The 24547-nt window shown below is 42.8% G+C and overlaps 2 protein-coding genes across 4 annotated transcripts in view; both read right to left on the minus strand.

Annotated features, from left to right (window-relative positions):
- Positions 1 to 347, minus strand: part of abhd17c (abhydrolase domain containing 17C, depalmitoylase) — a 15301-nt gene extending 14954 nt beyond the window's left edge. For both annotated transcript variants that reach the window (XR_015119129.1, XM_086223044.1), the window contains exon 1: positions 1 to 347. This exon is cut by the window's left edge and continues 493 nt beyond it. The gene's annotated coding sequence lies outside the window, so the exon portion shown is untranslated.
- A 15333-nt stretch (positions 348 to 15680) lies between these two features.
- Positions 15681 to 24547, minus strand: part of arnt2 (aryl-hydrocarbon receptor nuclear translocator 2) — a 152492-nt gene continuing 143625 nt past the window's right edge. For both annotated transcript variants that reach the window (XM_086223068.1, XM_086223060.1), the window contains 3 exons: positions 23166 to 23316; positions 17147 to 17292; positions 15681 to 16995 (listed from right to left, as the gene is read on the minus strand). In XM_086223068.1, the coding sequence (XP_086079194.1) occupies positions 16897 to 16995; positions 17147 to 17292; positions 23166 to 23316 (396 nt within the window). In that variant the 3' untranslated portion in view covers positions 15681 to 16896. The remainder of the gene's footprint in view (positions 16996 to 17146; positions 17293 to 23165; positions 23317 to 24547) is intronic.

Here is a 24547-nt window from a genome sequence, read left to right on the forward strand (position 1 = left end):
AGATTACCTGGTTAATTCACTTCTGTGGTGACAAAAATAGTCAAGGGGTCTTAACTCCTATTTTTTTCCATGTAGAGGCTGGAATGAGCAGTGTTGAGGTGACAGGTGGCTTCGGGTCTCGGTTGTGTAGCTGACGCGCTAACCTCTTGGCAGGTTGCTAGCAACAAAACTCTGTTTTAACGTTAGAGATTCACTAAAGCGCAAGCTTATATTAGTACGACTCCCACTATCACAACAAGAACGGGGGAAGCGGGCAAAGAGTTCCACCTTCATAACACATTGTTTGCTATCCTTGAATGGACCGTTGCTAATGTATGTTGGGGGAAAAGTGCTATTCATACGACAAGCCGGACATCCGGTCAAACCGGATATCCGTTTTGGCTTTTGATAAACGAGTTAAAAAAAATCCTCTCCAGATATGTTTTGTTATTAAAACATACGCAATAATCTGATAAATGCTACTATGTACTGTATGTTTGGTGTGTGCTTTTTGCAAAATCCCCCATCAAATATACACCTGCTTATCCTATCTTAAAAATGAAGAAGGCACAAATAGTATTCACTGCTGTTTACAAGCTAGCTCCTGCACATGAAGTCCTGACTGAAAAAAAACTGTGGTTGAGGCAGCACAAAGAGCACTCAGATACTGAGCTGCTCCAAAATACCTGACACTCCTATCTTGTAAACCCACCAAAACATACAACAGTACATTCACAATGCAGAAGAGATGCCTGTCACAACATTATTGTTATTTGACTGCCGATGAATGCAGCATAATTAAAATCAGAGGAAACATTCTAGATCCAATGACATCAGACTCATTAATCTTTGACAGAATGTGAACTTCAAACTAGTTCTTTAACTAGTGATACAAAGAGGGAGGGGTCTGCTGACACATATTTTCAGAGTAGTCACTAAAAACCCAGTGAAACACAAAAGCCAGAGAAGAGACCCATAGTCCAATGAGATAAGAGTCCAGGTCGAGCTTCTGATACAGTATAAAAGGGTCCAGCTATCAACTGGCCATGCTCAATGTTAGTTCTTTGGAAAATACCTGTCAGCTAATGGTTGTTGTTTGTTTGTTTGTTTGTTTGTTTGTTTGTTTGTTCAAGCAAAAATAGAACATTTGTCTCGTACACCTAATCTTACTCTGAAGAGAAAAGTCTCTGCACTGAAATATTTGAACCTATGGGACAGAATTCTATACATATATGTTTTTTTTTTTTAATCAGCCAATGGGATCATAAACCTGCCAGCATGGATAATCTTAACACCAATTCAGTTCAGCTTCCTCCCACACACCAAAAACACACTTGTTAGTTCAACTGGGGACTCAAAATTGCTTGAAGCTGTGAGAGTGAATGGTTGTCTGTCTCTTGACTGCAATGATGGACTGGTCACCTGTCCAAGGTGTACCCCAACTGTTCTCCAGTGATACCCCCCCCCCTCCCCCGACCCCGAAACATGGTTGATGATGGATTGGTGAATGGGTTACATATTGCAGCCATTGTCTCAAAATTTATATATGAACATGTGCTTTTGTGGGAATCTTGGAGGGTTAGCCTCAACTTCAAAAATTGTTCCTTCCTCCACCAAATGTTACTGACTTCTTCACACATACACTCCAGCCACTCTCTAACATGAAGTAACGGAACAAAATCTTTATTTTATGTCACTGAGACTTATTTTCCATTTCTTTGCTGTAAATTAGCGTGGGTTTAAAATGATACATTCAAGCCCTCCTACAACTACCAAGCTGAAGTCTGTTCCTGCTTGTCAATTCAGTGGTGCAGTACATGGTGCAATAGGTGGTAACAGCCTAATTCAGTGTGATCACGTTCATGTGTGGTTACATGAGAACTCACAAGAAATTCTTAGTTTTTGTGTGAGGGCTTATACCTGTTTTGAACTTCAGAGGCAGGCCCCAATGGAACATCCAAAGTTGGTTCAACTTTTAGCTGTTTTTTGTAAAAAGTGAGCCTCAGCCTCCTCCCATCCCCAATAGGACTGTTTAAAAGGAAAACAGAAAATATTGAATGGTAACATTTTTAGTATTTCATGGGATTTGTTGACAACCAGACCACTGTATGGTCAATTTTATCCTTTCAAAGCATTATAACTTAATGCACAACTTTATTTAAGCTTTAAAAGTCATTTGTAAAATTTGGATTTGAACGGATGCTCTGCTGATGAATCCAGCTGAATTGTCATGTTGTCCTCAGAAGGAAGGGGCCATGACATGTTCTTGGTTGTAGTCTCTGAGGTTTAATTATGATGTTGATTCACTTACAGATCTCAGGAATATTTAGGCTTCATTATTAGTCAGTGTTTTACTTACAGTCCCTGACACAGTCAAAACCCGGGGGAAATCCTGACGGATTATATGGGATCGACCTGAACAACTCCCTAACGTCACACCAGGAATGGCTAGTGTGAGCGGTTTAACCGCACACTTCACAACTTGCTGCGCACTCTGCTGGCATCTCAAAAGCGTAATTGGCATGCTTGTCTACCACAGGTACTGTGCGCTTATAACACCACTCCCCACCAATCAACTGGGGAGTCCCCATTTTTCCTCATGTTTGGCCCTGAAGCAAGGCTCTCTGTTTGGTATGAACCCTTGAGGGAGGGCAAGTGGGTGCTGTTATGGGAGGTTGGAAGACGAGATCTTTGCAAAATTCAGGATAAGTGGAAGTGATGTTTAAGGTGGACCTCTGAAGCTTCTTTGTCCCACATGTCTGAACTGACTTCATCACATTGCAAGACAATTTTGTATTCAATATTAAAAAAATTCTCATTATGGAATGAATGAATTTTGGTACCAGTTCAATGTGGTAAAGGTTTGAAATCTTTACTGCCACGAAGTGATTGACAGTCAGAGAGCATAACCACCTGTAGTGATAGTAATCTGTCATGAGCAAAGGGCAGCATATGTAGCAAAGGTAGAGGGTAGTCCAGTCATTTGCCAGACACATGAAACTATCCGGACACCTAATTATGTGTAATCATTGGCTGTAGTGATTTTAACTACACATACTGATATTTGTTAAGTTGGTAGCTCAGGCCAGAAACCTTTATTGGGGTATTTGTTTAACTGTTCTCTTTTTCCCTGTAGTTGCAAGCTAATGTTGGTGGTGGGGTCCCCTAGTGTGCTGTGTGTTTTGGTTTTCCCATGTTCAAGCCTTCTGGTTGCTGAGGGTGTCTTTTGAGCAAAAGATAATTACCCTGACAATAGCCCTTTTTGTGGATTTCTATAGTACTACCAAATTCAAAATAGCCTTCTTTCTGCTGCATAGATAGGCTGCTTCCATGAAAAGACAAGCTTTCCTGCAGTCAGATAATATGTATTCACAGTAATCGAAGATTGCAGCGGGAGCTCTGTCTGATACCAAAGGACAGTGCAATAAACAAGATGAGAAAAGATACAAGGTTGAACAACTTTTATCAGGACAGAAATGAATAAAAATTGGAACTCGACTGGACATCAGATAGACAGCCAATTAAAAGTGATTTGAAACTTAACCAAGAATAGCACGACAAGCTCTACATTAGTTTATCATCATTAAATGTAAGGATTCAGGGACCTTATCCATTCATCATTTTCTCTATTCTGTTAAGGGTTGCAGGGGGGTGGACCCTATCCCAGCTGTCTTTGGGTGAGAAGCGGGGTTCACCCTGGAAGGGTCACCAGCCCATCGCAGGGCTGACACGTATAGAAAGACAGCCATTCACACTCACAGTCGCATCTACGGTCAATTTAGAGTACTCGATCAGCCCAGTCCCCTCTTGATGTCTTTGGACTGTGGGAGGAAGCAGGAGTACCAGAGAGAACCCACACAGGAACAGGGAGAACATGCAGACTCCACACAGAAAGACCCCGTGCCTGAGCTGGAACCTTCTTGCTGTTAGGTGACAGAGCTAACCAATGTACCACCGTGCTGCCTCAGGGAACTTATTTTAGAGAAAATCTTTCTGGACTCAAAACGATACAGTAATGAAGTTTTGAAAGTCCCCATTCCAAAGTCCTGAGTGTACAAAAAAGAGAATAAGGACAGGAGACAGTAACAATCATACAACAGCCACTGGCAGACGTCAAAACAAAATCCCAGGCAGATAGAGGCAAGTTAAAAATATGTTAGTGGGTGAACAGTTCAGTCAAGAGACAGTACTGTGGTGTGTATGACCAAGGGGTGTTGTACGTCGGATGATTCAAACTGCCCCTGCTTGTAACTGTGTCTGTGCTGTATTCTGTATTAGTTGTTTTTTTGTTGTTGTTTTTTTTACTGGGTATTTCAGAAGGATCCTCAGTGTTCTCCTGATGTTCTATTTCCAGTATTCTTAACAGAAATTGTCAGTTGTTGATTTGATTGATGAAAATTGACAACACTGCATTGCTGCTGAATGTTTCCTCTGATACTGAGGTATTCCACTTGGGCATTTTTAAACACCCTATGTTTGTGTTTGAAACAGTCCTGTGTACTTTTTGTCATTTCATATGCCTGCAGGACCACATTGGTGTTAAACAAGAAAAAAAAACAATTGATCAGCTGCATAAACTTAATGATCTGCTGTGTGAGTTGTGCACATCTCGCCAAACAAATGTGGTCAGGCGAGGCGCGTGATTCTTTCCTTTCTGCTCTTGGGTTGATCCTGTTGGCTCAAACCACCTGAAAGCGCTCAAGGTTCTTCCTGCTTTGATGTCTGTGAAGTGCATAGTGTACTGTAGGACCCAGCCCTCTTCTAAGGGTGCTTTTTTTCCTCCTCTGTTTTTATTTTCTATACATTTCGTTGAGCTTGCCACGATATTGAAAGGACAACATAGGTGTGAGCTGCTGTCAACAATTCAGCCTTGGAGCTACTTTGCAAAAGGATTGAGCATTGCCGATTGAAAAAAGAAATGGAAAAAAATTAGGCATGCTGCTAAGATTTATGACTCTTCTGTGAGTACTTGAGGGTGCAGCAGGTCGGCCAACACTATGGAGGAGGACCTGTAGATGTGTTTCAGAAACATTCTAAAGGGATTCTTTGATTCAAATGTATGAAATTTCGGCAAACATGACTGTTAATGTACATTTTTTTTCTTGAAAAAATAGCCTCACCTTTTTCAGGCTAATGGCAACAACAAAGGAACAATAAGAAATATCAGCTGCAGAACTAACAATTCAATCCCATGATAACCTGACTGCCATGACCCACCATGGGTTACTGATCTTCATTCCCACATGAGCAAGCACTTGGCGACGTTGGCAAGAAAAAAAAACTTCCCTTTTAACAGGAAGAAACCTCAAGGAGAACCAGGCTCAGAGTGGGCTGCCATCTGTCTCGACCGGTTGTGGTTGAGAGGGAGAAGGAGAGAGATGGGGATGGTAGGGGAGAGGCTAGAGAGAGGTGGGGGGGGGGCAGAGGGATAAGAGGAGAGAGAGAGAGAGAGGGAGCGGAGGAGAAGAGAGAGAGAGGTGGGGGCAGGGGGATAAGAGAAGACAGAGAGAGAGAGAGAGAGAGAGAGAGGGGTAGAGAGGAAAGAGAAGCACAGGGCCAGGTGTTAACCCTCAAATGTTTTGTTTTTTTAAACACCTGCATTGGCTCTGTTTCAGGGATCATAGCTCACATAAGTACTAAATGTACTGTGACATTTCGCCATCCCACTCAGGTTATATCAGTGCTGCATAAGCTTTGAAAACTTTAGGAAATCTTATCAAGTGTGTGAGGAATGGCAAAGCTCTGATCTATTTGTCTTGTAAACACAAACTGACAGCTTTGGCATCACTCCTCCTTGGCACTTTAACATTTTTAGTGCAATCTCTTAAACAAGCTGTGCATTGATTTGAGAGGAAATAGTTTCCCAAGTTCCTTGTTGTCACAATGTGCAATCTGATCAACCGCTTGAATTTCCCTCTGGCATTTCCTAAGCTTTACAACATTTGTGATGGACTAGCAGACAGGTGGGAGGGTGACGAAAATAAGATTTTTCAGATGTGTTCATCCTGTACCTTTATGATGTACTCAAGGTCACCTAGCATTTGCTAACTGCAGAGAGGTTGTTTCTTTGTAAAGGGTTTGTGTTTGGGTTCAAGTTCCAGCCCATACTGTCTCGTGGCAATTATACTGTGTGTGACACCTTTCCTCAGCAGAACCAGTGTTTCCTCTAATTGACAGACAAATAAATTCTCTCTCTCTCTCTCTCTCTCTCTCTCTCTCTCTCTCTCTCTCTCTCTCTCACACACACACACACACACACACACACACACACATATACACACACATAGGGGCGAGAGGCGATACAGGCACAGTTGGTACAGGCAATGATGAACCACCTAAGCCCTCTCCATTGGATCCACAGGGTTGATGATGCGGTATGTCAGGGCAGCTTCTCCACCAGAAGCCAGCACCTGGACCACATGATAAGGGCCCTTCCAGTGCAGTGCCAGCTTTGTACAGCTAACAATGGGGTTATTCAGCCAGACCAGTGCACCCACTCTGCATTTGCTGTGTTAAGCCTGGCTGTGCTGAAGGCTGACTCCAGTTGCTCTGCAATGGCTGATGCATACTCCATCAGGGATCCAGAGCCCTGGCAGTCCAGACTCTTAGTGGGCCCAAGCACATCAGCAGGCACCTGTGCCTTACGTCCATGTATGAGGTAGAAGGAATAAAAAAAAGTAACATATTTTACATATGTGTCCCACTCACCTCCACGGGAAAGCAACATCTTGGGCAGCTGGTTGATTAAAGTCCTGTTATGTTGCTCCACCATGCCATCAGATTTGGAGTTGTAGGCAGTGGTGTATGTCTTCTTTATCCCCAGCCACTGGCAGAGGCTCTGAATCACCTGAATCACTTCGAACTTATGGCTCTGGTCTGTATACAGGATTCCTGGAACACCATGCATCAACATGTAGGGTTCAGGAATTGGGAGACTGTCAGACTCTGCATTGCTCACACCACTGTCATCACAATGTCTCTCAATATGAAGGGCCAGTAGCAGGATTGCCTGGTCTTTTCTCCACACACGTTCAGCAGAGAAGTGCACTGCAGCCGGTCCACACTCGCTGAAGGAGCTCTAGCATCATAGGAGCTGGAACCGCCATGTGAATTTCCTTCCCCCCAGGTGTTGCAGGCAGGGCTGTGCAACACATCAGTCCATCAATCACAGATAGACGGTGAAACTTAGTCCATAGCTTCCTCAGACAGGCAGAAGACCACTTAGGGAGTCTGTGGGGCTGCTGCACTGTGCCCTACTCCAGCCATGCCAATAGAGTACCAATATCTGAGTTTTGCCACTGTAATGACTGCAACTCAGCATCACTGCAACAAAGCAAATAGACAGGGGCCTGGTCTGTTTGCACCCCTTTTGCTGGCAGAGGGGGGGTCATATCCACCCACTGAGGCTACAGTGGGCAGTCCAGCTGAACGGGCATTTGGCTCAATTGGTTTAGGAGACGCAGGCCAGCAGGACAATGCATCAGCATTTTTATGGTGGGAGCCATCCTTGTGGAACATGACCCAGTCAAACCTGTCCAACTCCAGTATCCACCCACTTCTTTGTCCAGTGGGGTCATTATCAATTGCCATAAGCCTGATGCCCAGCAGAGGGTGATAATCAATCATAATGGAAAATGCAGACAGTCCCACATAGTGTTTAAACTCAGGTACTGCTCACGCCACAGCCCAAAGCTCAGGGCCTGGCTGGCATAGGAAACCACTTTCTCATGATCTTCCTCATTTTGAGCCAGCTCTGCACCGACAGAGTCTTTGGAAATGTCAGTATACACTTTGAAAAGAAGCGTAAAGTTGGGCAGAGTAACCACTGGAGAGGAAGTGAGGACTTGTTTAAGGTAGGTGAACTCTGATTCATACTCTGCTGATCATTCAAAGGGCACATTTTCCCTGTCAGCCACTTTAATGGTGAAGTGTAGTGAGAGAAATCACACACAAACCTCCTATAGTAGGAACTTAGGCCCACAAATGCTCTGAAGGGGGGGCCAGCCAAGTCCTCAGTTATCAGTGTTCCGTGGGTCCGGCTGGAGCCCATCCCTGGAAACAACATGGCCCAGGAACACAACATGATCCCTGGCAAAGTGGCATTTCCCAGGAATCAACTTCAGGTCAGCCAGCTGGATCCTGCACAGGACTTCCTCTAGGTGAAAAAGATGGTTCTTGAATTTGTGGCTGTAAATCAGATTCCAAGTAAACCATACAGACAGGCCCCTCAGGGTGAGCTCCATCAAGGTTTGAAATGTGGCTGGAGAATTAGTGAAGCCCATAAGCATGGTTCACCACTGATACAAGCCCTGGCCGGTTGTGAAGGCCGTTTCCTCCCTGTCCTCCTGGGCCACTTCCATCTGCCAGTAGCAATTAGAAAAGTCAAGTGTGCTGAACTAGGCCAGGCCAGCTAGGGTATCCAAGCTATCATCTACATGTGGGAGGGGGTGTGAGATGATGATAATCAATGTAGAACCTCCACTGTCAGGAGGTCAGACAGTACAGTTCTCTGTTCAGCTATAACTGGAGACTCATCCAAACTGACTGGGCCTGCTGTAGCCGAGAGGGTGGTAGCATGGCTGAGACCTTGACCTTCAACATTGGGTTCAGACCAACCAGGAAGTAACAAAACTTCCCCTCTCTCTGCGCGACATCACCACAATCTGGGAATGCCTCTGTGACCAGTCGCTCATGTCCGCTGTGTATACCTCCAGGCTCTCTCCCGGACCACACACCTGAGCTGACAGGGTGGCCCAGAAGCAATCCATTAACTGTTTCTGTCCAAACGCTGCACCGAATCTCTCCTTAATTACAACGTAATTCAACTTGGCTACTTCAGGTTGGCTGTCCCAGAGCAGAAACGCTGACTTGCCGAGGCAAGTAGGGAGAATCCTCACCAACTCCTCGTTGAAGCTGCAGCCGGTGCCTGCAGTCGTGTCGACGGTCACGTCCAATTGTCTTGTCCTCTGAGGAAGCTCTGACTCCCATCACCAGTGAAAGGAGCAGGAAGGTCGATTTTGACGTCCCTGCCAGGTGAGTATTTGTCGTGGTTTTATAAGGGTCCTAGTCTCCACACCACATTTCGGTAAGGTTGCTGCACCTAGTCTTCAAAGCACCGCAAGAGGTTAGCCAGGCAGCTAAGCTAATAAAACAAACCATACGGTGCAACAATGATGCAGCACTTAACGTACACACAAACTACAATTTACCAGAGACCACCGCTGCTACCAATGTAGCCAAGGGTCTTGGGTTTGTCAATACTGCAGGGTTAATAAAATAATAAATGGGACTGGAGACCTGAGCAGTTTCAGCAGTCTCTTTATTTTCCAGAACACCTCTGAGACACACAAAAACCCACAAAAGTAAAAACATCAGCCCTACGGCAACCCAGAGAGACACTTGTCTCTCTTACCAATGTAATATAAACAGTCTGTTACACTGGCAAAGCACATTTTTCTCTGCTGCCAGTTGGTGAAAGAGTCTTCCTTAAAGTGTTGACTCCAAACCAATATGTGGTTCATTATATTGCTATGACCAAGAAACTTTATCCATTGCTCTCTCACAACAAAGGGTCTCGGTAAATTATGAAAGCTAATGTCACTATCTTTCTTCTCAGCATTGCAACCTGCAACAGCACATGTGTGTTGACCCGCCATCATCTTCTCTGCTCCTCAGAGTCTGAGCGGGGCAGAGCAGGGCAGGACCTCGTAGCCCGCCCAGTGGCTTTGTGACATGGGAAAGCCAGTCTGCTTGAGCCTGCCTTTCAGGGTCTGCCATTGGTTCACAGCGATTTGAATGCAGAAATACTCAGAAATGCAATTCGAAAAATGTCACATGCACATGTGAACAACATGAAAAACATGATTTTCATCAGAGTGAGTCTTTAAGATTGAAGAGACAAATATACTATTTCATGATCAGATGTAACATCTTGAATTTTATTGTTGATTTATTGAAGGATGGATGTACATTTTACTAATCCACCATCTATGAGAAAAAAGATGACTTACTAAAATGTGTGTGTGGGGAATTACGGATCTGTGTGTGTGTGTGTGTGTGTGTGTGTGTGTGTGTGTGTGTGTGTGTGTGTGTGTGTGTGTCAGCCAAATGTATCATATCTTGAAAGCATCTTGACAGGATGCAGGGCACACAATTTATCAGCTGTCATGTTGACTGATCTGCTGTGGACCACCTGACAATTCTGATCTTATCCTGTGCAACTTTGCAGGTCTATTAAGTTGTCCGATCATAATATCCATCCATCGTCATCTTCCGCTTATTCCTACACATTAAGGGTCGCGGGTCCCTATCTACAGGCGGGAGGCGGGGTTCACCCTGGACAGGTCGCCAGTCCATCGCAGGGCCAACATAGAGAGACGAACAACCATTCACACTCACATTCATACCTACGGTCAATTTAGAGTATCAATCAGCCTAGTCCCCAATTGATGTCTTTGGACTGTGGGAGGAAGCTGGAGTACCAGAGAGAACCCACACAGGAACAGGGAGAACATGGAGACTCACACAGAAAGATCCCGTGCCCGAGCCGGGACTCGAACCCGGAACCTTCTTGCTGTGAGGCGACAGCGCTGACCACTGCACCACTGTGCAACCCTCCGATCATAATATAATATTTTATTTTATTGGTGGACATAATTTTAAATACATACATCCAATAGGAAAGAGCTTTTAATTTAAAAACACTTGATTTCTGATGGAAAATATTTTGGACAGACACTTGACGAACCCACATGCCCTGAGAGAAAACAATAACAGAAAAGAATGGTGTTTGGGGATTTTGGAATCACATAATTTTTCATAAGTGTGTTTTGGGCATGACATCAATCAAATCAATCAGAGTGCCTCATGTAATTCCCTTTAAAGCCAGAGTATTTCAGTGGTGCAAGCATTTCAACTCACGAAAAGGGACTGCTTCTCATCTGAAGCAATGGATGTACCTTGTGTTCCAGGTTAAGGTGTGTGTGTGTGTACATCTTATGTTTATGTAAGGGAGCATCCAATGAAGCACATTGCAATGGCACACAATTGCTCGTATGCTTGATGTGCCCTTAATTATCACCTCACACAATCAATAAAGCCATTGACCAAAGATCAGCCTCTTCTTGGTTGATAGCGCAAATGTTTTCTGGTGTTAAAAATTTTCAGTGCACGACGGTACCATCAAACTGACCTCATCAACAAACTGAAGTACTGGAGGATGCCACCAAAGACTGTGGCCATAATCTTTTGGAAGCAGGTATGGGTGGAGCTAAAGCCAAATGGTGATGGAAAACCTAGTTATGGATCACAAAATCCGTGAGGTTACGCTTGTCAGAATGTAGTAGGACCAGAGGAGCAGAGGAACTGTAAAATCTGGCCATCAGGTCCTCCAATGTGTGCAGTTGGTACTTCAGGAGGATCATAGTACTGATACAGTGAGGCAGGCTCTCTGCCTTTTCCTTGCCACAGAGTTGGATATCCAGGGGATGCATCCTCCTTCAGAAGTTTGTGCGGTTCTTAATGATCTTCTTCTGAAGAAAGTTGAATAACTGCATATCTTTTGACTTTAAAACACCATAAATATGAACTGTCATGGTACAAAATGCACATAAAAATTGTGCATACTCTGTGTGGGTGCTTATTTACATGAGCATAAGGGAAGGGAAATCTGATCACAAGAAATCACAAGAAACACAAATGAATGTGTTAAATGTGTGAACAGGACAATAAGGAAGTGGATATCAATTATCCCATGATAAAAATCCATCCCTCCATCCTTTTACTACCACTTATCCTGTTAAGGGGCGCAGGGGGGCTGGAGCCTATCCCACCTGCCTTCAGGCGAGACGCGGGGTTCAACCTGGACAGGTCACCATTCCGTGGCAGGGTGAAAACATATAGATAGACAACCATGTGCTCTCACAGCCACGCTTTCGGTCAATTTAGATTGACCTCGTCCCCCCTTGCATGTCTTTGGATTGTGGGAGGAAGCCCGAGTACCCTGAGAGAACCCACGCAGGCACCGAGGACATGCAGACTCACACAGAAAGACCCCATGCAAACCTTCTTGCTGTGAGGCAACAGTCTTTGCCTTTCATGATAAAAATCGTACTCACTACTTCAGTCTCTGCCTAAGTGTTTCCAGATGATTCATTCATCATACTCATTAGCATAAACATATTTTGTCACCTCTTGTTTCTGTCCACAAGCTGAATCTGAAGCAGCTTGGCCTTTGGAGAAGTGGAGCACACCAGTGGCTGGGAAAGAGTTTGCTCCACATTTACACACAAAATGAAATTCAACACAGCACATCATGAGACACAATAGTCATCGTGTTTATGACTTAATGGCAATGACGGTAAAGAAAGTGACACAATTGCTACTTCATATACCAAAGTACAGAGTATTATGGTATTACCACCCAGCCCTGCTCTGAACCCTTCCATCATGTTTGCAGTGGAACAATACTTGTCCCCGTAAAATCATACATCTCACCTGCTTCTCTTCCCCTCTCTCCCTCATTGCTGTCTTCCAGAAGTGCTATTTATGAAAGCCAGTTCCCTCCCAGTTGCGCGACTTCACTTGCATTTGAGCCATTGCCATAAATTGATCTGTTCTTTATTTGTTTTCAGTTGTTGTTGTCCTGGACTGTATATGGACAACTGAAATTTTACCCGCCTCTTTAAGACGACAGCCCTGGTTTGGATATTGGTGTGGGACTGCTCTATAACTTCTGTCTATGACTTCTGCTGTGCACGTTACAACACCATCCATCAGTGATGCAATGATTCAACTCAAAACTGGTGATAATGCAGTAACACTCAGTAGACAAAACCAAGGTTCAGATAATCTTGAAAGGCACTGGCTTAAGAATCTTTGGTGTGAAAAGCGTTTTCATAAAATAAGGCCACAAAGATTGTTGAGGCAGTCATCCCCGTGGGCTTTTAGATTGGTTTCAGTGTTGTTCTGACTTCCACACACGTTGATATGCCAACATACACTTGTTAATAAAGTCTGAAATCTAGAATTTTTAAAGTTTTTATTACTGCCCTCACTGTAAAATGTATTCATAGGCCAACTGTGTAGTGTCCCCCAAATCACCTCATGTATCAGTGGCCTCATTCAGAGAGGGCTGAGGCAAGGACGTACAAGTACACATATTTGTGTAAAAAGATGTTCTTTTTATTTCATTTTTTGGTGCTGTGTTGTTTTTGCATTAATTTAATTTCAGTCTCTAACACTCTGCTCAAAGCAAATAATGACGACTTACAATGACTTTTACTAACTTGTAATTTCATACATCTGCCTATTACACAGGAATGTCATTACTTAAACCCCCAATTATCTCTAACAGTAAATTATATTCACCTTATAATGCATTATAATAAGGATTATTATGTAAAGTTATTATGATATATTATATGGGGTGCCATTTGAAAAGCAGCCCATTGTAAAAAACAACAGTAGGATTTTGTCACATTTAGCTTAAAATAACATTTTAAAAAGTGATGTGAATTTTTGGAAGTCATTTTTTTTCTACATTTACAACATTTGTAAACACAAAAATCTTACACTGATAAATCTAAATATTAAATCTAATTCAAAATGTTAAATCTAAATGTTAAATCTAAACCTAATATTAAATCGAATTGTAAACATTAAATCTAAATCTAAATGTTAAATCTACATCTAAATGTTAAATCTAAATGTTAAATCTAAACCTAATATTAAATCGAATTGTAAACATTAAATCTAAATCTAAATGTTAAATCTAAATCTAAATGTTAAATCTAAATGTTAAATCTACATCTAAATGTTAAATCTAAATCTTCCGTGCGAAAGTAATATTTACCTAACATTCACATTCACACTACCGGAAACCGGAAGTACCAAAATAAAAGTTCGAGAAAGTTGGATTGTTCATTCCAGGATTGAAAAATCGGATTAAAACCAATGGGGGATGGGGGTTTAGGGTGATGTTATCACGATAATAACTACCTAAAATAACAAAAACGTGCTGGCAGAAACTTCATTTGAAAGACGCTGAGTTTTCAATGTCCCTTCTCCGTGTGGCGCGGGAGCGCAAGCGACACAGTGGAGTGCATAGGTGCAGTGTACGACTCAGCCAAAGTGAGCCCCCTGGTGGCTGGCTGTAGTCAGTACAACATATACTGTATCCCGCGCCACACGGAGAAAGGACCATCGAGATTACCATTTACATTTAGATTTAACATTTGGATTTAATATTTAACATTTAATATTTACATTTATCAATGTAAGATTTTTCTAGGTTTACAAATGTTGTTGTAAATGTGGAAAAAAATGACTTCCAAAAATCCACATCACTTTTTAAAATGTTGTTTTAAGCCAAATCCTACTGTTGTTCTGAATATTTGGGAATTGCTCAAGGTCCACAGTTGCATATTTAAGTGTACTCATAATCAATTTTCCACCGATTTCATTATTTTTATTTATCATAAAAGATCACAAGGGGTTGCACGGTGGTGCAGTGGTCCGCACTGTGGCCTCACAGCAAGAAGGTTCCGGGTTCGAGTCCCGGCTCGGGCGCGGGGTCTTTCTGTGTGAGTCTCCATGTTCTCTCTGTTCCTGCGTGGGTTCTCTCTGGTACTCCAGCTTCCTCCACAGTCCAAAGACATCAATTTGGGGACTAGGCTGATTGATACTCTAAATTGACCGTAGGTATGAATGTGAGTGTGAATGGTTGTTCGTCTCTGTATGTTGGCCCTGTGATGGACTGGCGACCTGTCCAGGGTGAACCCCGCCTCTCGCCCATAGATGCTGGGATAGGCTCCACCCCCCTGCGACCCTTACTAGTAAGGAATAAGCGGAAGACGACGATGGAAAAGATCACGAGTGCTTTATCTATAGTTATACATCACTACAGACGAATTAAGTATGTTTATCATGTATTATAGACACAGGCTTCACGAAGTGTTTTCAGAAAGGTAACACATTACCCATTACCTAGTCCCAATTTTATACCTTTGCATCCCTCTCGTCATGTTTACTTATTCTTTCGCACTGGTTTAAATACACTGATAATGCAGATCAACCTTAATATCCTGTCCAGATGACATCAAGCCTTGTTGTCTATATGTGTGAACAGTAAAATGGTACTAGTGTTTATTTATATCATCAAGTCTGTTTCCATCGAGGCCCACTTCATCCTGCTTGTTAAGGTCTGTGTAATAGTGGTGAAATCTTTTGGTTGCTTTCAGACTAGTCTATGTGACATTTGTGAGGACCAGTGGGCTTGTCACTTCTGCTGCAGTAAATTGGAGAATGGGACATAACTGATACACCACCAGTGTAAGTGTTTGACAGCAGAGAGGAGAAAACAACCCCCTCTTGCTGCAAGGAAATCCTCAGATACACTTTTGGCTTACCTGTGTGTAGAAGTCCGCTCTATCTGGGTAGAATCTCCTGACTCAGTTTCTGGACCTGCCAGACAGGCCTCATTAAATGACTCAGTTACTGCTTGTACATCTTGGTAATTCTTTGAGGGTGTCTTCAAAAGCTGCTCCTGCTTTTTCTCTTATGACTATGACCTTTTCCTCACCTTTGCCATTTTAGAAGATGAACATAAACTTGACAAAATAAAGAGTATGTGAAACAGCGTTCAGTCATGTACATTTATGTTTTTTTATGTTCAGGTGAGAAAAAAACACCTTTCTCCCAAAACCCCATTCTAAACATGAAACACAACTGAACACTGAGAACTAAATTGTGAATAGAACACACATAACGAATAAGAATTTATTGTCACAAGCACGGTTTGTTACACAAAAATAATGGGTCACATTTGCACAATTTATACAGCCCTAGAACTCAATGTACAATTAACAGACTAACTAAATTCCAATAGTTAAATATGTACTCACAGTGCACACAATATCATTAAGACCTACACAGAAAACATGTACTGTGTGAAAGTAACTGGAGTTGACATAAAAATCACAGTATTTACAAACAAAGACGATTTGAGATCTTTAGCAAAGGAATATGTCTGCTTCAGGTCCCCCCATCCATCTGTCAGAGACATTATACAATCTATCATGTAAAAGCTCCTCCGCTCAAAAGTATAATTAAGTCTCTGGATAGTTGAAAAGCTTATTAAGAAATAAAGTCAAGTAGCGAGAGCTTAAGAACACCAAATACACTTGTAAATAAACACTGCGCTTTGCTTTGACAGTATGGCGGTTTTTCCCTTTTAAAGCAGGCTGGTGAGATTAGCAGTTAGCTTTATGAAGTGCACTTTGCGCCTTAGCTTAGCAACTGCCTACAATGAGTTGTTTTCTAATTTTGTTTATTGTATTACACTGAATCCTCCTATAATCGCATCAGGTTTTTCTCTAGAGTTATGGACATCACTACATATAGCTGGACGCTGCACAGTAAGGTTGATGGTGTCAGTGTAGACAGCAGCTTCCCTCAGCCAGTAATGGCATTCAAGGCAGAGATGGAGGTTTACGTCTTCAATGCTCACATAAGCATTGTATGCATCTGGATGCTTGTGGCAAGAGGCAGTGCAGGGGTTTCTCGTTATTTCTGTTTATAATTGTTTGTCCAATGACTGCAGGTATTGTGATGGGGATTGATTACTTCCGACATTACCTGATGTAAATGACATCCTGTCTAAACTGACACCAGGACCTGATGCATAAAAAAAATTAAATACTTGTACCCTATTTCCACCCTCAGGGATTGGGTTCTGTTCACATACCAAATTTCGAACCATTTGAAGAAACCATTCACTGTTCTGGGTATTGTTGGCCCAGCAATATCGAAAAATGAGACATAACATGAGAGATAAATGCAAACATCAGTGAAGTTCCTCTGCTGTCTGTGGTGGCAAAGAGCAACAGACAGACAGACAGAGATGGAGAGAGGGAGGCATTACTCAGAGAAGGGTGGGAACATGCCAAGGTCAGCGAAATCCTCAATGTTGTAGTTGGCTGTTCCCTGGGTAGGATCTCCAGCCATGGGTAACATGTCCTACGGACACACAGTGGGGGTGGGTTAGAGTTTACGGGTGTACATATCACAAACAGTATCTGTATCTTGTGTTATCAGCAGTTAGCTGCTGAAAGACACAATGCTCAATGGTCCAAAAGCAACACAGTGAATAAGACTGTCTTTGTTTTACCTGGAAGACTTCAGTCTGGCTCGTGTTAGGGTGTGTGTGCTGCTCCCCAGCCTGTTGGGAATGATGTTGATTCTGCCACTGGGACCAGACTTCACTGGGGCGCCCCTGGAACTGAGCTCCACTCTGACTGCTCTCCCCTGACACATCTGGAAACACACACACACATACACAGCATTAGCAATCTGTGTGGTTTTCATTATTGCAAAACCACATGACTTTTTTATTGGTGTACCTAACAAATAGACAAGTGACTGTGCTTACTGTCACTGTTGCTTACGTGAAGTTATTTCTGCGGAGCTGAAAATTACTCATGGGACTGACAATCCTTTGCAGCTGCACACCTTACAAAGCACTCACATCCCTGCCAGGCTGTTTTGGGAATCCAGTGACTGAACAAAAGCAACTCCCATTTAAAAAGATAAATAAAGGAAATGCGTATTTTTGCTGCTTTTGCTCCAGAGAATGGATTCATCCATCAGCCAAAAATGTGTGATAGGCTGTTTAAATGAGTAGTGGACTTCGAAAATTCATATTTACCTTTTGAAAAATCAATGAATGAAATTTGATTAATCCAGCCCAACGCAATGTTTTACGACTGCAGGTTACATCCACTCACATCAGCTTTCCACACTGTTCAAAAATCCTCTGGATGACATCACTTATTAAGAGAAAGTTTGGTTATTTTTGATGTTGGGTTATATGAGACACCAATGCCCAGTCAGTGACTTACCAACTGTACATGGTGGTCAGCTTGCCCTCTGTTGAAACATCAGCACAATGCAGAGCCAGGAAGCAGCAGCTGCAGTACTGCCGTCTTAATCTGCTGGCCTAATACAGCTGACACATGGGATGCTGCTGCACGATGCAAAGCTCTCTGCCAGTGCTTGATTTTTACGTTTGTGCTTCTGTGCTGTGTTGAGTGACAGACAGTCTGTATTGTTGTGATGTCACCCTCCTCTGTTTTTAATTTGTAACTAATAAACAAGTACAGCCGAACCATTCGCTCTCTTACTAAGAGTCTCGCTCAGAAGCTGATATCTCTCAGATCAAACAATAAACCAGACAGATCATTTAAAACAAGACAGCTGTTTATGAAGACTTTAAAATGCCAGTGATAGAGATGAGATGTGTTGATTCTCACCATCCACAGCAACAATAAAAGGGTGTTAAATCTTCATGATTTGAGCGACAAGAAACCAGCTGGGAAGAACATATCCGTCTTTCAATCTTCTTTTCGCTGTCAAGTTTCCTCTCGAAACATAATACTGATATTTCCTCTTGTTAGCCCCGACTGTTTAGCATGTTAATTGCTGACCCCTGCTTAGAGCTATCTCATCCTTGAAAAAGAGCCAATGTAGGCTATTCTGACCAGGACAAAGTTCATAAAAAAGCACATCACTTTTGAATGCTCACTCTGCCTTTCATCAAATTTGCTGACATATGAGCCAGGGGTCTGCTCAACATCACCAATGTGTCAGAACGTAATGAACCCACAGAAATACTGAAATATCCATTTAACAATCCTATTTACAGAACCCTCAACACCAACAGAAGTGAGAAACATTACTTATTTGTACTGCAAAGATGCAAACTGTGGAGAGAGTGAAAACCGCCAAGCAGGTAGATGTGTAACTATGAAAAATATATATATAATGTGAAGGGTTCCTGCTCATCTAACCTCTTTGGTTGAGACTCACAAATATTGACTATTATGTTATACTTCAAAGTTCATTTTACTTGTTCCACTGCCTTTTTGGACTTATCTAATCTGTTCAACATTTTCACATATGTTCATCAGAGAAATTCCATTTAAATATTAAAATTTTCCAAAAATTCACGCCATTCCCACAATTACTTTTCTCATTCTTACCATCCAAGCATTCTGAAACTGGACTATTTTATTCAATTTTCCATTTTTTTCACACTTTCACAAAAAAAAGTCGTCGTCGTCCTCCTCCGCTTTATCCAGTGGGTCCGGGTCGCAGGGGCAGCTGCCTCAGCAAGGAAGCCCAGACTGTCCTCTCCCCAGCCACTTCCACCAGCTCTTCCAGGGGAATCCTGAGGCGTTCCCAAGCCAGCCGAGAGATATAATCCCTCCAGGGAGGCCTCCTCCCAGTTGGGCATGCCTGGAACACCTCTCGAGGGAGGCGTCCAGGGGGCATCCTCACCAGATGCCCGAACCACCTCAATTGACTCCTCTCGACATGGAGGATTATCGGCTCTACTCTTAGTCCCTTCCAAATGACTGAGCTTCTCACCCTGTCTCTAGGGGAGAGCCCAGCCACCCTGAGGAGGAAACTCATTTTGGCCGCTTGTATTCGCTGTTTTTTGCTCATTACCCAAAGCTCATGACCATAGGTGAGGGTTGGAATGTAGATTGTCCGATAAATCGAGAGCCTCGCCTTTTGGCTAAGCTCCCTCTTCACCACAACGGACTGGTTTAGCACCCGCATCACTATGGATGCCGCCCCAATCCACCTGTCAATCTCCCGCTCCATCCTACCCTCACTTGTGAACAAGACCCCGAGATACTTAAACTCCTTCACCTGAGGTAGGACCTCCCCCCCGACCTGGAGTGGACAAACCACCCTTTTCCGACTGAGGACCATGGCCTCAGACTTGGAGGTGCTGATTCTCATCCCAGCCGCCTCACATTCGGCTGTGGACTGTCCCAGCAAGTGTTGAAGGTCGTGGCCTGATGGAGCTAAGAGGACCAAAAAGCAGAGACGAATTCCTCATGTCCCAAAAGCCACCTTCCATGCCTGAGGCCCCCGCCTTGAACTGCCACCCAAGCCACAAAGCACTGAACCCTTCTGGTTCCTCCCACGGGTGATGGGTCCATGGGAAAACGAGTTTATGTCTCCCTTTCAGGCTAGGCCCGGCTGGGCCCCATGAACCAAGGCCCGGCCACCAGGCGCTCGCCATCGAGCCCCCACCCCAGGCCTGGCTCCAGAGCAGGGCACCAGTGCCCGTCCGGGCTGGGTAACCAAACTCCTTGCTGTTTCTTCCATTGAGGGTCTATTGAACCGTTCTTTGTCTGGCCCTTCGCCTTGGGTGACCCTACCAGGGGTGAAATGCCCCCGACAGCATAGCTCCTAGGGTCACTAGGGCACTCAAACTCCTCCACCACGACAAGGTGACGGTTCCAGTCTCTATCCTTTAAATGTTCACAAACCTTTAGATAATTTCACATAAATACAGAATATTCATGTGATTTATACTTTTTTTCAAAGTGTGACTTCAAAGCCATCCATCCATTTTCTATACTGCTTATCCATCAAGGGTTATGTGGGGCTGGAGTCTATCCCAGCTGACATAGGGCTAGAGGCGGGGCTCACCCTCGGAGGGGTTGCCAGTCCATTGCAGAGCCATCAGGAGCAATTAGGGGCTCAGTATTTTGCTCAAGGATACTTAGACATGGTCATGGAGGAAGTGAGGATCGAACCAGCGACCCTTTGGTTGCTGGACGGCCACTCTACCTCTGAATCATGCCACCCCTTATGCAAATTGTATGTTATGCAAATTAGTTAATTGGCCTTCCTAAAAGTCACTAGAAGACATCATTAACTCATTTACATAATTTGCATAAATATTGACTCTACTGAGGAGTTGGCAACACTGGTTTGTCTTTACTTTGCCCGAGTTTGGGCATCCTGGGTCAAGTATAAGTAAATAACTTGCACCACTGGGTTGAAGAACCACTCTGATGAAAATCATGTTTTTTATGTTATTCACGTGAGCATGCGGCATATTCTGATGCTAGAGGACATATCTTGAGAAAACTAAGCTCAAAATTGCATTTCTGAGTATTTCTGCATTCAAATCGCTGTGAACCAATGCCAGACCCTGAAAGGCAGGCTCAGGCAGAAAACCAGGTGACCTACCATTGGAGGGACCCCGCCGGCTCAGGTTGTCCAGTACAGCCGGCGTTCCGGGCATACGGTTTCTCCACCACCATGGGTTCGCCCCTATTAGCTGGGAAGGACGTGTCAGGCGACCACTCGTCCTCTGCCCAATCGCTGACCGCCCCGAAATGAGACCAAGACATCCTGTCCACCCCAGCATCTTGCCAGAGAGACCGCCACCAGGTTTGAACTTCCCGGAGAGCACAAAATTACTCCAGATGTGTGGGGTATCCCCCACTGTGTCGTGCTAGGGAGGACACTGGTCAGCGCTGTCTCTGCCTGTATAACTCAGAGCCAAATTGGTAATGAGCTACTGGTGCTCTGCAGAAGCGGAGTCCTGGAAAATGGCACAGGTTTTGATATTTTGGCTAAAAACTTCATAATCACAATTTTAAAGACCACAGAGAATGCTTTAAAATAGCTAAAAAGGAGGATTAGAGTGGGTCATTAAAACCTCTCTCATGTTTCCTCCTTCATTTCAATCTCATGCTAACAAGGTTTGCAAGGCCAGCTCACCTGCCTCTTAAGCGCACTTTCTGTTGGTTTAGTTAGCTAAAAAGGAGAATTGGAATGGGTCTTTAAGGAAGGTCCCTTAGTCAGACTGGCACCAAAAGTTTAACGATTAGAGTGAGGGTTTAGATGACAGACGCCAGTGTTCGAGTGAGCATCCCATTGGATTGCTGTGAGACATGAAAAGCACTAAGTCATTATGGCTGCAAACTGGCAGACAGAGCTGATTTGGCACAAGTAACCATAGCAATGCAACAGTTGCCACACATATCATCAGCAGAGTCCACTCAAAGGCTGTGTATTTTCCTCTTCCAGAGTCCAGTCACACTGTCTCCCTGTGTCCTCTCAGAGGAATTGAACACAGGCACACATGCATGTTTTAACCCTTAGCCACAGTATGTTATATGACAATGCTATCATGATATCTCAGTAATTCTTTAAAGAAATTTCCATGCCAATCCAGCATCCCATTTGTAATGATTAATGGGATGCTCAATAATGATTGAGCCCTCTAAAAGAAACAACTGACATCTTACAATACAATGCTCAAATGCTAACAGCATTAACAACCCAAACGCCATCTTGCAGTACTTTTAAAGTGATGCTAGCATTTGGCTAAATGCTGCCATTAACATGCTAACATGTTAGCATAATGCTAACTTGCTAAAATTTATAAATGATAGCTATCAGCAAACTAGCTGCCACTGCTAGCATGTCAACATCATGCTAACTTGGTAAAATTTAAAAATGATTGTGATCAGCAATCAAGTTAAACAGTTGTTTCACATGTTATTAACAAGTCCATCCATCCATCCATCCATTTTCTGATGCTTATCCTGTTAAGGGTCGCCGGTGTGACGTGACAATGCTAACCACTGCACCACCGTGCTGCCCTATTAACAAGTCCAAGTAATCATTTTCTCAGTGAGAAATTCCATCCAAACCCCCAAATGCAAATGTAAAAAAAACCCCAAACAAACAAAAAAACTTTATTTGTTCCAAATATGTGATAGAATATTTCAAATATTAAACTTTTCAAGCCAGCATTGCAGTTTGGCTTCAGTTGTTGATTAAACAGATGTTCATTTATTCAAAATATTTCAGCATTGCTGTTTGGCTTCATTTATTAAACAAACCTTCATTTGGTCAAATACTTCACAATATATTGACATATTCATCTTTTCAAAAGCATTGCAGCATGGCTTCAGCCTTTCAAGCATTCTAACTCCCATACTGCAGTTTCTTCAAGAATTGCATCTTCTAGTTTACTTTGATAAACATTGATAAACAAGGGCACATACTTCAGGTAGGAAAAAAACCCTACTATTCTCCAGGCCGAGAAATTGCCATTTTCAAATTCAACATTCTTTTCAAGTTTTTTCATAGCCCTATGAACCCTGTAAAAGTCACAGGACAATTTTAACTCATGATGATAGAAATACCCCAAGTTACTTTTGATCAAATACTACACAGAACCTCTGTTGCATTTATGTTACTATGACATGCTTCAGTTACCATACTTCTGACATTATGACTTTCACAACCACTATACAGGTAAGACCTCCAGACTCAACCATTAAGATAGAATATAGAAAAGAACTCACCAAAAGCTGTGCTCCGGTTTGCTAGTCCTGAGTAGCCATTGCCACTGGGGGAGGAAGTGGCTGGGGATGACAGGGGACTGTAGGAAGCTGGGTCAGCCTGGTAGCTGTGGCCAGCGCCAATACCAAAGGGACTGGACTGGGCTTTACTGGCCTGGAGAACAGAGATATAAAATAAATCAGGAAAACATTTCTATAGAAAGGTATTTTATGTTTTATTTAATTGTACCTTATTTTCATGTACCCTTCTTTCTTTCTTTTTTCTCTTTAGAGAATCAAATTGGAAAAACAGCAACTTCTGTCTGGTGGTCAGTCAACAGGTCCAGAATGTGAGTAGCACAAGACTAATGCTTTTTTTTAACCTCCATCCATCCATCCATCCATCCATTTTCTACCGCTTATCCTGTTAAGGGTCACAGAAGGGCTGAAACCTATCCCAGCAACCTTCGGGCAAGAAGTGGGGTTCAACCTCGACGGGTCGCCAGTCCATCACAGTGCCAACACATATAGACAGAACCTTCTTGCTGTGAGGCGACAGTGCTAACCACCGCAACACCTTGCCACCCTAAACTCATTCTAACAAGTTCAAAATGCAAATATCAGACTTCTAACCAAAACTTAAAAAAGAGACCACATAACCCCAAGTTTAGCATCTCTACACTAGCTCACAGTTAGATTTAGAATACATGTCAAGATTTTTTATAAATAACTTTTTCTTATTCTTATTATTCTAAACTTATTTCTGATCTAGAAACATCATATGCAACATTTCTATATATTTATACGGTAGTCAAAGCTGAAAGATGAAAAGGGGCTAAGAAGCCATGCTGAGGTCGCCACTCTCCGCCATAGTGGCAAGTGCACAAGTTACCAACTTTAGCCTCTGACGGGTTCATGTTGTTATAATAGCTGTGTGACACCATCACAAAATGTATGGTTATGAGATTGACCACATAATTATCTGTCTTATTACCACTATTCCAACTGTGACCAAATGTGTCTCAAGCTGGCAACCAGTAGAATGGATTAGTGCAAGACAGACAGACAGACAGACTACTTTATTAATCCCTTTTGGACGTCCCGCCAGGGAAATTGCACTCTCCTCAACATACATTCACAGCACTGTTACCATAGAATAGACTATAAATGAAACCTTAGCGAAAAATAGCAAAGAAGAGAAAACAAAGACTATACATATATATATATATATATATATATATATATATATATATATATATATATATATATATATATACATATATATATATATATACAAATACATGTGTGTGTGCCTGTGTGTACCTGGATGGTTATGTATATGTGCATAGTGACAGGAGTAATCATAATATTAATTGTTCTTAATTGTTATTATAACAATAATAATA

Source organism: Aulostomus chinensis, chromosome 2 (genome assembly GCF_037954235.1).
Source record: "Aulostomus chinensis isolate RoL2024-O1b breed Wild chromosome 2, RoL_Achi_v1.0, whole genome shotgun sequence".
NCBI lineage: Eukaryota > Metazoa > Chordata > Actinopteri > Syngnathiformes > Aulostomidae > Aulostomus > Aulostomus chinensis.